Source organism: Camelus dromedarius, chromosome 1 (assembly GCF_036321535.1).
Source record: "Camelus dromedarius isolate mCamDro1 chromosome 1, mCamDro1.pat, whole genome shotgun sequence".
Lineage (NCBI taxonomy): Eukaryota > Metazoa > Chordata > Mammalia > Artiodactyla > Camelidae > Camelus > Camelus dromedarius.
Genome location: NC_087436.1, coordinates 83,414,004 through 83,426,605, shown reverse-complemented (window position 1 = coordinate 83,426,605; position 12,602 = coordinate 83,414,004). Strand labels below are relative to the sequence as shown.

The window sequence follows — 12,602 nt, the reverse complement described above, 5'->3', positions numbered from 1 at the left end:
CCAGATGAATCCTCTAATTCAAACTGAATGCTGCATTCTCATACCAGATGAATCCTCTGATAGAACACATTTAATGACACATATGAAAAATCTGATTTCTGCCTTAAGTGATACACTTTCTAGTCTTGGTCATCCTTTAAGGAGCTGATTTGGTTCTGGAAGCTTATGCTTAAATCTCTACTTATGACCTTATTAATTTTACTAGCTGTATTACTTGCATCCTGTCTAAGACTGTTGTTTCTTGCATTACTCAATGTGTAAACAGGTCTCTGACAAAATTAATGACGGCTCAATATTTTGAGGCCCTTGATCACATTTATAGCCCCAAAGATCAACTGTAAGAGGGCAACTCTAGATATGGCAAAAGGAACAGGGAAAAATATTTCCTCGATCATAATAGACTAGTAAGACAGATGATCCAGAGAATTTTTAAGTTATTAACAGGGCCTAATACAGAAGTAGCACATTGAGTGGCCTATCAACAAGATCCTGCCCTAGGAATAAGTCTTCTTAGCACCGTGGGACAAACTGGTCACGAAATAATTCCCAAATCTTAGTTGAATTTATGATCAAAAGGGAGGGAGCTGTAAAACAAAGAATGTTGGCCGCCATTCAGTTCTACAAGGATCAAGTCATTAGCTTCTGCAATCACTGACCTATAGTCCACCCTGAAAGGAATTCGGGACAAAAAACAAAATGAAGAATTCTGTGTTTTAGACATGTGGGCCCCTCGATAGTTAAGATACGTATCTAAGGAGGAATTTCAATGATCCCGGATTCTTACATCTTCCCATATACTGACAAGCACTGAAACCTTTTAACTTTTTTTGAGATTAGCAGTAAACTTTTATCAAGATGTATGCTTGACTAAATGTATTTCCCAGCCAAAAAGTTCATATATATTGCTCCATCCCCTTCTTCTATAGAGCAATTCCTCAGAGCTATCTGAGACAGAGCTATAGTCCTCAGTAAATTCCCTGAATAAAACTGAAACTCACAGCTCTCATGTTGTGCATTTTTTAATTCCGTCAACAGCCAGTAACACTTTTTGGTACAACTGCCTAAGAGAAGCACCATCAGCATGATTTTTTATTATGGACTGTGATGGTTAATTTTATGTATCAATCTGGCTAGGCTATGGTGCCCAGCTGTTTAGTCAAACATCACTCAAGATGATGCTGTGAAGGAATTTTTTAGATGTGATTAACATTTAAATCAGTAGACTTTGAGTAAAGCAGATTAGTCTTCATAATGTGGTGGGCCTCACCCAATCAGTTAAAGGCTTTAAAAAACTAAGGTCTTCCAAAGAAGGAATTTGGCCTTCAGACTGCCTTCTGACTCAAGACTGCAACATCAACTCCTGCCAGAATTTGCAGCTTGCCATCCTGCTCCGAAGATTTCTGACTTGCCAGTCCCAAAAATCACATGAGCAGATTTCTTAAAGTCAGTCTCTCTTTTTATGTGTGTGTGTGTGTGTGTGTGTGTGTGTGTGTGTGTGTGTGTGTGTGTGTGTGTGTGTGTGTGTGTGTGTGTGTGTATTACTGGTTCTGTTTGGAGAACCCTAAGACAGACTTGGGTAACAGGAAGTAGGGTACTATAATAGCAAATATCTAAAATGTAAAAGTGCCTTTGAAACTGGGTATAGGTAGAGGCTGGAAGGGTTTTACGGCAGTGATAGAGAAAGCCTAGACTGCCTTGAAGAGACTGTTGATAGAAATATACACATTAAAAGAGATTCTGGTGAGAGCTCAGAAAGAAGAAAACTGTAGAGAAAGCTGCTGTGTGGAAAATAAATATAAATCATAAACAGCATATTGCTACAATTATGAATGTTAAAATACTCTGGTGAAATCTCAGATGGAAATGAAGAACACGTTATTTTTTGAAAATTGGAGAAAGGCAATCTTGTTATAAAGTGGCAGAGAACTTGGCTGAATTACGTTCTAGTGTCTTGCAGAAAGTAAAACTTGATAAACTTGGTTATTTTGTGGAGGAGATTTCTGAGCAAAGTATTGAAGGTGTGGTCTGGTTTCTTGCTGCTTATAGTAAAATGCAAGAGGAAAGAGATAAATTGAAGAGGGAATTGTTAAGCAAAAAGGACTAGAACTTCAAGGTTAGGAAAATTCTTAACCTATCCAGATAGCATGCTCTGGAAGCAATGCCAAGGGTGTGGCTGAACACTGATTTACTAAAGAGATCAGGCATGTGACTCATGGATCCAATCAACCATCACAGCAGAGGCCAGGAACAGAGATGTGGCTGGCTATCCAGGAAAGATCTGTGGAGGACCCTCTTGTCTGATGACTTGGACCACCATGAAATGCCTGGGAGGCCAACAGGGTTTATGAGAATTTTATACTGGCAGAAACACTGCCAGCTTGTATTGAGGGGTAGAGATGGGACAAAATGAAAGAAGGCTGTCGGGATTCCACAGGTGTGAAATGAGCCAGTGGAGCTAACTGGCTGCAAACAGGTGTTATCTTTCAAGAAAGAGGAAGAATGATCCCAAAGGCAGATCAGAGTCCAGTGGGACTATCACTGCCAACATGGGCGTAGGTCCAGGAACCAGGACCAGACCTCCACAACCTTATAAGGCAGGACTAACACCCCAAGGGGCCAGAGGACAGAGCACGGAACTGAAGAGGATTAATCTCCAAGCCTTAAAATCTAATGAAATTTGCCCTGCTAGGTTTATGATTTGCTTGGGGCCTGTGACCCCCTTCCCCTTCCTGATGTCACCCTTTTAGAATGGGAATGTCTTTCCAATGCCTATCCCACCATTGTAACTGGAAGCAAAAAATTTGTCTAGTTTCACAGGTTCACAGGCTATAGAAGAATTTTGCCTCAGTGTGAATCAAACCTCAAGTCTCACCCATACCTGATTTTAATGATATTTACATGATATACTAGTCCAGATTATCCAGAGAAACAGAACAAATAGGGAGTGATTGTGCATGTGCACCGGTGTGTGTGTGTGTGTATATGTGTATATATACACACACATACACACATACATATACATATATATATACAGGGAGATTATAAAGAATTAGTTCATGCAATAATGAAGGCTCACAAGTCCCAAGATCTCTAGTCAGTAAGCTGGAGACCCAGAGAGCCAATGATGTAGTTCTAGCCCAAAAGCAGGCAGGCTCAAGACCCTGGAAGGGCTGATGCTTCCATTAGAGTCCGAAGGCAGGAGAAAATGGCTGCCCCAGCCCAAAGGCAGTCAGGCAGAAGGATTACCTCTTATTCAGCCTTTTTGTTCTATTCAGGCCTTCAGTTGATTAGATGAGACCCATGCACACCAGAAGGGCAATCTGCTTTACTCAGTTTCCTGAATCAAATGTTAATCTCTGCTCAATATCGGTAATTATCAGAGACATGTAAATCATAACTACAACGAGGTATCACCTCACACAAGTCAGAATGGCCATCATTCAAAAAAGTCTGCAAACGATAAATGCTGGAGAGGGTGTTTTGAAAAGGGAACCCTCCCTACACTGTTGGTGGAAATGTAGTTTGGTGTGGCCACTACAGAGGACAATATGGAGATTCCTCAAAAGACTGAAAATAGATTTATCATATGATCCAGCAATCCCACTCCTGGGCATACATACAAAGGGAACCTTAATTCAAAAAGATGCATGCACCCTAATGTTCATAGCAGCACTATTTACAATAGCCAAGACATGGTGGTAACCTAAATGTCCATCAACAGAAGACTGGATAAAGAAGTTGTGGTATATTTATATAATGTAATATTACTCAGCCATAAAAAATAATAAAATAATGCATTTGCAGCAACATGGATGGTCTTGGAGACTGTTATTCTAAGTGAAGTAAGCTAGAAAGAGAAAGAAAACTATCATATGATATCACTCATATGTGGAATCTAAAAAAAAAAAAAAAGACAAATTTATTTACAAAACAGAAACAGACTCACAGTCATAGAAGACAAATCTATGGTTACCAGGGGGAAAGGAAACGGGAAGGGACAAATTAGATGCATGAGATTTGCATATACTGACTGGTATATATAAAATAGATAAACAAGTTTATACTGCATAGCACAGGGAACTATATTTGGTATCTTGTAATAGCTTACAGTGAAAAACAATATGAAAACGAATATATGTATATTCATGTATGACTGAAGCATTGTGCTGTACACCAGAAACTGACATAACATTGTAAACTGACTATACTTCAATAAAAAATAAATAAAAATTTTAAAAAGACAAACTTACTTATAGAACAAGAACAGACTCACATAGAAAACAAACCAGAAATTGACACAACACTGTAAACTGACTATACTTCAATAAATAAACAAACACACACACACACAAAAGAAAAAAAGGTGGAAGAACTAGAGGAGCAATACAATTTTGGAAAAGAACTAAGAGGACTCTCATTACCTAACTTCATGACTTACTATTATAAAGCTTCGGTTATCAAGTGTGGTATTGGTGAAAGGGACAGACACACAAATCAGTGCAACAGAACAGAAAGTCCAGAAATGGATCCACATGTATACAGTCAATTAGTTTTCAACAAATTTAAATGAGCAATTCAGTGGAGAAAGGACAGTGTTTTCAATAAATGGTACTGTATCAACAGACTATCCATATGCAAAAGGTATATATTCCTATACCTCATGCCTTTATGAAAGATAGCTAACTCAATATGGATCAGAGTCTAAATGTGAAACTTTAAATTATAAAACTTCTAGAAGGAAATGTAAGACCAAATCTTTATGGCTTTGAATTTGGCAAAGATTTCTTAACTATGACACCAAAAGCATAATCTATAAAGAAAAAATTAATAAAATGGATTTATCAAAATTTAAAATGTCTGCTTTTTGAAGACACTATTACAAAAATGAAAGGCAAGCCACAGGCTGGAAGAACATATTTACAAAACACATATCACACACAGGACCTGTACCCAGAATATATAAAAACATTAAAACAGTTAATGAGAGTAAAAAATACAGTTTAGAAAATGAGGAAAAGATCTTAACAGACATTTTAACAAAAGAGATATATGAATGACACATAAGCACATTGGAAGATAGTATCATTAGTTATTATGGACACCAGACACAGCCCTTAGACTAAGGGACAAAAAAACCAAGAAATACTAAACGCTCAGGAAGATGTGGAGCAACTACAGCTCTCATACATTGCTAGTATGAAAGCAAAATGGTACAGCCACTTTGAAAAACAATGTGGAAGTTTCTTATAAAGCTAAACCGACGTTTACCATCTGACCCAGCAATTCCACTTCTAGGTATTTACCCAAGAGAAATGAAAACCTTTGTTTACACAGAAATCTGCCGATGAACATTCTAAGCAGCATTATTCATAATCACACCAAAAAAAAACCTCAAATGGGAATATTACTCATTAATAAAGAGGAACAAACACTACTATATGCAACACCACCAATGAATCTCAAATGTATTATGCTGAATGAAAAAGACCAGGCTCAAAAGGCTACACACATATGATTCCATTTATATGACATTCCATGGAAAACAAAACAAAACAATTACAGTGACAGATAACAGATCAGCGGCTGCCAGGGCTGGCAGTAAGGGAAGGACTATGAGGGAATTTGGACGGGGGAATAAGGTTATTGTTCAACAATTTGATTACCGTAGTGTTTTTGTCACATTATCCTGAAGAGCCTAAAATTTATAGTACATAATTTATATCTCAATACAGACTCTAAAAAAAGAGTAGCCTAGCTTATCACTAAGTTTAAAGATTTTTTAAAGAGGGAAAAATAAAAATTCTAAAAGATGGGCACACCTTGTCTGTCTCAAGCAAGTTAAGTTAAATGGATTTGATTAAAGTTTTGAGTTTTGTTTGGTGTTTTTAAACTGTGTCACAGCTTCTATACTATAGGAGTTAGAAGGCCTGGTTTCTGCCCATCAGGTGATACATAAAGTAAGAGAATATTTATTTCACTTTATTTTTCTGCTTCTAAGTTCCTTATTTTAAAAAATGAGAAAAAGCATTCCAAACCTCAAGAGGTGATACATGGAACATGTGAGTGACATATAGAACATGTGTAGTATCAGTTAACTAAATATAGATATATTATTTTAGCAAATTCAGTTAGGGTTAAGATTAAAATTTCAACTTTAACAAAACTCGGTCATTACAAATGGCAATAAGGAAACTGAAAGTAAATTATATGGAACAGAATTAAGAAAATAAAATAAATAACAGGATTCACAAGTACCAAAAAACCTAGGATATTGGCTAATGGCAATATATTGGGCCTTTTGTAAATAGTTACATTATTTGGGGAAGGGCACAAAGATGTCCTTTTCTAAAAGAGAATATTATTGCACTTTATCTCTGCATTTTAATACATGCAATTTAATTATTTTGTAAACAAAACACTTATCAAATGCTTGCTAAGTGTCAGCAATAAAAGCTAAACATATTAACTAATTTAATACTCCCAAGAACAAAAAGCACAAAATGTACTTTGGGAAGTAATATTCTTAACATTCATACGTTTTATGGAAAAACTTCAGCAAGTTCCAACATAAGAAAAGCATTTATATCAGTAATGCTGAGTTAGAAAACACTCCTGAAGGATCGTTTGTCTTCCACACCTAAAATATGCGCCCTCATCCTTCTTCAAGAAGCTATCGTTTTTTGGCTTAATAAAGAATTAAAATGTCTACTCATCTGACTATTAGAAAACAAGAGTTCGGTATTTAACACCTTTATTTGTGTTCTCAGATACAAATCACCAGCAAGACGCACAGAACAGAGGCTTAACTGCGGCGTGCCTTGGAAACAATGTCTGTGGGTAAACGTGTGTGTGTTTGTGTGGGGGTGCGTGTGTGTCCCCATTAACAGCAGTACTAAACACATGCTTCAACCCGGATAAGATGGGGGCGGGGGCCGTCCCCTGGGCCACAGGTGTCAGATAGTATTGCTTTCTTTGGCCCTCCTCCAGCTTTATTCCTCCTCACAGGATACAGATTCTTAAGAACCTTCTAGAACATTCCATGATACCCGGGTTCCTGAGATTCCCGATCCAAACGTTTCAGGGTCCATCCTGCTGGGAAGAGACCCTGCCACCGGTATTCATGCCGCTAGGCTGATAAAGGGCCAAGATGGGGGGGGCGAGGGTGGGGGGAAGGGCATGCAAGCTACATTATCCCCTGCGCCCCCACCACGCACACAGGTCCCAAAGCGGGTGGAATGGAGTCAGCTCTTCCGCACCTCTACTTTCTGGGAAAAAATTCAGTGGAATCTGAGGTGATCAAAGCCGAGTAAGCCAGAGAGACTCCCTACCAAGGCCTACCAAATGCCAGCTACGGGGAGATGGCGACAAACGCCAAGCCAGATGCACTGCCAGATGTAAGCACCTGCGTGGGCTTGAGGAGCGAACAGGCTGAGACCGTCCACGCAGCTTCCGGAAAACTGCCGCGGACCCCCGCTGCCATTCCCCACCCCCGCTTTCGGGGGGGAGGGGTGCGTGGGCGGACGGGGGAGGGTATCTAAGAGACGGGGACTGACGTCGCCCGCAGTGCGGGGAGCCGGCCGGGTAGCAACAGGAGGAGGCTGGCGCCGTTCGAGGGCCCGACCATCAGCTGATGCCGGGGAGCCAGTCAAGGGAGCCCGCGGGCGAAAGGGCGGGGCCGCGCCCACGTCACTGCCGCGGCCGACGTCAGCGCCGCTTGCCGCTTGCCGCAGCCGCAGGACCGCTGTGGTGCAGTCGGGTGCAGGTCTCTGCAGGAGCCAGCCTAGACCTCCGCGCTTCTCGAACATGGCCGACTCGGAGAACCAGGGCCCTGCGGAGCCAAGCCAGGCGGCGGCGGCAGCAGCGGAGGCGGCCGCGGCGGCAGAGGAGGTAATGGCGGAAGGCGGTGCGCAGGGGGGCGATTCTGACAGCGCGGCCGGCGACTCCGACGGCGCGGCCGGTCAGACGGCGGAGGAGCCCCAGACCCCTGCAGAGAATGCACCAAAGCCTAGGAATGACTTTATCGAGAGCCTGCCTAACTCGGTGAAATGCCGAGTCCTGGCCCTCAAAAAGCTGCAGAAGCGATGCGATAAGATAGAAGCCAAATTTGATAAGGAATTTCAGGCTCTGGAGAAAAAGTATAACGACATCTATAAGCCCTTACTTGCCAAGATCCAGGAGCTCACCGGTGAGATGGAGGGGTGTGCATGGACCTTAGAGGGCGAGGAGGATGAAGACGATGATGAAGAGTATGAGGATGAGGAGGAGGGTGAGGAGGAGGAGGAAGAGGAGGAAGAGCCTGCGGCAGAGGCTGCGGCGGAGGCGGCAGCTGCCGCCAAAGATGAGGGTCCCCACTCCGCAGCGCCTGATGACGCCAAGTAAGCGGGGGCAGAGATTGCAGAGGAGAATGACGACGCAGATAACGCCCCCCTCTTTCTTTTTCTTTTTTAATACTGGTGGACTTGAAAAGGCTCAGGTTTTGGACCAAAATAACAACGTGAATCAATTCTGACATTCCTAAAATAATAATAAAATCGAAGCAATCTGATTTTGGCGAGCCCGTTTCAAATTTGATTTGCAATTTGAACACAGTAAATGTATCAAAAAGGTGTTGAAAACGAGTTAAATTTAAAATGATTTTTTCATGATCTCTTCTGCGAGGACTGGAGATGAGACTTACTAAGGGTGTCAAGTAGATGTGAAGTAAAGAACGTCACTTTGAAACCCTTTCATCACATTATCATTACACTACGCACGGAACACCTAAGCCAGGACCGAACATTTTCTCAATGCTTGATTCTTCAATTTCTTTAATCATGCAGTTTTCAGCGCAGAAGAAGGTGAACCCATGACAAATCTCAAATCTCATCTTTAAGACTTTGCTTTTGTAACCCAGACATCAGCTTTACACTTCAGAGAAGAGTGATGGAATGGAGGGAGCCGGTGCTGGAGATCATGACAGTACTGTTAATGAGGTCCAGAAAACTGCCACTTCAAATTATAAAGACTGTTCTGACTATTTGAATTTAGAGAAACAGCATGGTTCTGAGAAGGAGGGTGTATAACCTGTACAATATTGTCACCATATGTGTTCATTATTTACAGTCTCGTGTTTCTGTGTTTTCTTGGTAGTGTCTACAAAGGTATAAAAAAACCCCAAATGTTTAAGTTTAAATCCCTTTACCTAGTATTTTAGAAATATTAATTTACATGAAAAGATGTAGAATCTAGTAAATTCTGTAAAGCATGTGTATCCAATGTTATGTACTTTGATCCTTGTGACGTCTTTCTGTCTTGTAGCTTTTAGAATGTAGCTGTGAAAATCATCAGAACTCTTCACTGAAGCTAATGTTTGGAAAAAATATATACTTGAAGAACCAATCCAACTGTGTGTCCCCACCCCCAGTTCAGAAGTAGAAAGGATTTAAGTTTGCTTGTGTTAGCTGTGCCTTCATTATTTTGCTATGTAAATGTGACATATTAAATATAAAATGGTGCATAATCAGATTTTACTGCTTGAGAACAGAATGGCCTACAGAAAAAGAATTTTTAGGAGGACACATTTAACGTAAAGACTCTTTGCTTCTTTGTGGGTTTTGAATTGTGTGACTCAGTGATCTATAAAGAAATATAAGCATAAAGTTGTTTACCACTGTGGTGTTAATAAAATAGTATTTTCAAAAAACAAAAGGACTCAGTACTCTGCCTACCTGGAATCAAATCCCAGCTCTGCCTCCTTTTAACAGTGAACCTGGGGCAATTTAGTTAATCTGCTCAGTTTCTCTTTACCTATAAAAGGAGATAGTAACAGCCCCTTCCTCACAAATTATTAGGGAGAACAAATTTCATTTACACAAAGCCCACAGAACAGTGTCTTGACACTAAGTGCTCAAGAAATTTTAGCTATTATTATTATTACATGAAAGATAAAGACAATTTGAAGTTCAATCCTCCTAAGTTACAAAAGGGGAGAAAATGCACATCATTATATTCTTAAGTTTATAATTTTTATTGTTAGAAAAGAATATGGCCTTTAATTCATAAACACACGAAATTCAATAAACTGTCTTGTTTTGGTTTCCTCAGTATAAAAATCAGGGGTTCATTTCCTCCCAGAAAGGATAAGACTTTAGTGTGACATTCTGAATATATAAAAAAGGTTAGTTCAACTTTACATTTGGGCATTCTAAATGAAGTATAAAATTAAAGACTCCAAAATTTTTTTAAACACAGATGTGTTTTCCTCCATTTCCCTTGAGGGTTAAAATTACTTAGAAGCAAAATGAGACTGTTTTACCTTAGGGAATGGAAGGAAGCTCTGACCTGTTGCTAATGGCAATAGTTGAGTAAAACCTTAAGGTAGTATTAATCTTCCTTAAGGCCAGGCCAACAAAAAGAGAAAGTCAAAATAATGTACTACATAAGACGACAGTGATTACCTTAATTATATGTTTATCCTAAATAGGAGCAAAAAAAAAAAAAAAGTAATAAAATTGAGTATTAATTTCTTACCCCTAGGAATAAGAGACTCATTTAATACTTTTCTAGGTCCAGCAAAAAGGCAAAAATGAATGAAACAAAAAAGGTGTATAATTAGTAGGGAAACATCTTTTTGCTGGCATGTGATTATATATGGAAAACCCAAGAGAATGAACTGAAAGCTATCACATTCAATAAGTTTGAGGAATTGACCAGTTACCAGATAAATATATTAAAAACCAGTAACTATTTCTAGGCACTAATAATGATAAAGATGTATACAAAATTTCTTTACAGCAGAAATAAATCAAAATATTTATAAAAACCTCTACTAAAAATTGTGTATAACCTATGAAAAGAAAAAACATTATCACAAAGAAATGTACTAGAGGCCTTTGGATGGTAATACTGAGTATCACAAAAGTGTCAATTCTTCCCAAATTAACTTTTAATTTATCTAACTTCAAATCAAAACCCAAACTGGACCTGGAACCATATAATTACCTTAATCTTCACCTCTAAGAATATGGAAACAAGATTTTTACCTTAGACTACAGACTCAAAAAATTTTTTTGACTGAAGAAAATACATTATTGAGTATTTATCAATTACTGGACAGGAAAGGCTTAAGTTTAGAATGATTTAAGACCAAAAGAAATAATCAACAGACATGAGAACACAAAAATGAAATTATAAAGATTTAAACACACTCCACATTCTTAAAAGTAAACAGCAAACTGGGAATAAAATCTGCAGTAAATACAGGTGGCAAAGGGTTGGTAGTTTTAATATAATAAAGAGTTCATACAAATCATATGAAAATCATTTAGTCTTTTTTTATGGGTTCCTAGAATTTATTATGCTTATAAACTTAAAATACAAATGCTTATGGTATATTTAAAAAAATAATTTTAAAAATTTTTCAAAATTTGCTGATTCTTACTTTGTGGTACAGTCTGTGCTTGGAAACCAACACTGATATTTCTACCTCTAAATTATATTTAATACAGTACTGTCTTCATTATTTTGGTTATTCTTTTTACTGTCTATAATACCTACATGTATATACAAACATATTTTAGTTATATATGTAAAAGTACCTTTGGATCTCTGAGGGAAAAAAACGCTAAATATAATAAAAAGTATTTACACTGACTTCCATATGTCTTAGTATCAGTGACTTAGATATACCAGTTCTATTTAAAAAAAATTTTTAAAGTATGGTTCAGTCAAAAGACATAGTATCTACAAAAAACAAGTAGCAAGCTGCTGTCAAACTAGGTTGATGATACCTTCAAGCTTAAGAATCAGTAGACTCTTAAGTTTGATAGAGGTTCAAGCTTTTATTTAGTTCAAGACTAAAAATCACTTAGTCTTAATAAGAAAATATGTAAAGGATATCAGCAGACTACTTTAAAAAGGGGAAATACTGCAGGCCTGTTTTGGACAAAGACCCACCCTGAGAGGGCAGCACGAAGTGGACCAGGCCTTCAGCAAGGTCTGGAACACACATGTCCCAGCTGGGTGCTCTGGCCAACAATCTTTCCTTCACTTCCAGTGAGACTTTAGCTGTGGGGTTTTCTAGCTACCAGTCACACCACTGTTGGCCACTTTTCTCAGGATACAGGCACATAAATGATGCACTTCATAATGTCAACAATTTCCACCATTTCCTCACTGGGTTGATCTTTCCCCTCTGCTTCCTGCACTGCTTATTTGATAGTTCCTCAGGCAGCCATAAAACTTGCCTGTTAACATCTAGCAGGATACCCTCCCTTCAAGGCAGGTCAAACATTCTAGTTCGTAAGCCATTCTTAGTCCATTATAGGCCCAAATTAGTAAGCAAGACACAACATAACCGGCAGAAAGAAAGGCAACATGCATTACGCATTCAAGTCAGTTCTCTAAGAGCATCACGCAGAAGGCTACAGCCTGCCAAAGCTCACTGCCCGAGCAAGGCACACACAGCGGCTCCTCTGCCTGAGAGTTCACATCCAAGCACACAGACACATTGCCAGTGCGCACACATACACGAACACATTTTTTTATTGAGGTGAATTTCACAAAACATAATTAGCCATTTTAAATGAACAATTCCATGGCATTTAATACACTAACAGTAGTGT

At 38.9% G+C, this 12,602-nt stretch overlaps 2 protein-coding genes across 14 annotated transcripts in view; one reads left to right on the top strand and one right to left on the bottom strand.

Moving 5' to 3' along the window:
* The window catches only part of HERC3 (HECT and RLD domain containing E3 ubiquitin protein ligase 3), a 130,779-nt gene that overhangs the window by 26,607 nt on the left and 91,570 nt on the right, over nt 1–12,602 (bottom strand). The gene's annotated exons all lie outside the window — the stretch shown is intronic.
* On the top strand, nt 7,511–9,687 carry NAP1L5 (nucleosome assembly protein 1 like 5). The gene has a single exon (XM_031433946.1). It carries the CDS (start codon nt 7,804–7,806, stop codon nt 8,377–8,379), a length of 576 nt encoding a protein of 191 aa, XP_031289806.1. The 5' UTR covers nt 7,511–7,803; the 3' UTR covers nt 8,380–9,687.

What these genes read in the sequence shown, in the direction of transcription:
- NAP1L5 (XM_031433946.1), top strand. Translation starts at nt 7,804, where the DNA reads ATGGCCGACTCGGAGAACCAGGGCCCTGCGGAGCCAAGCCAGGCGGCG.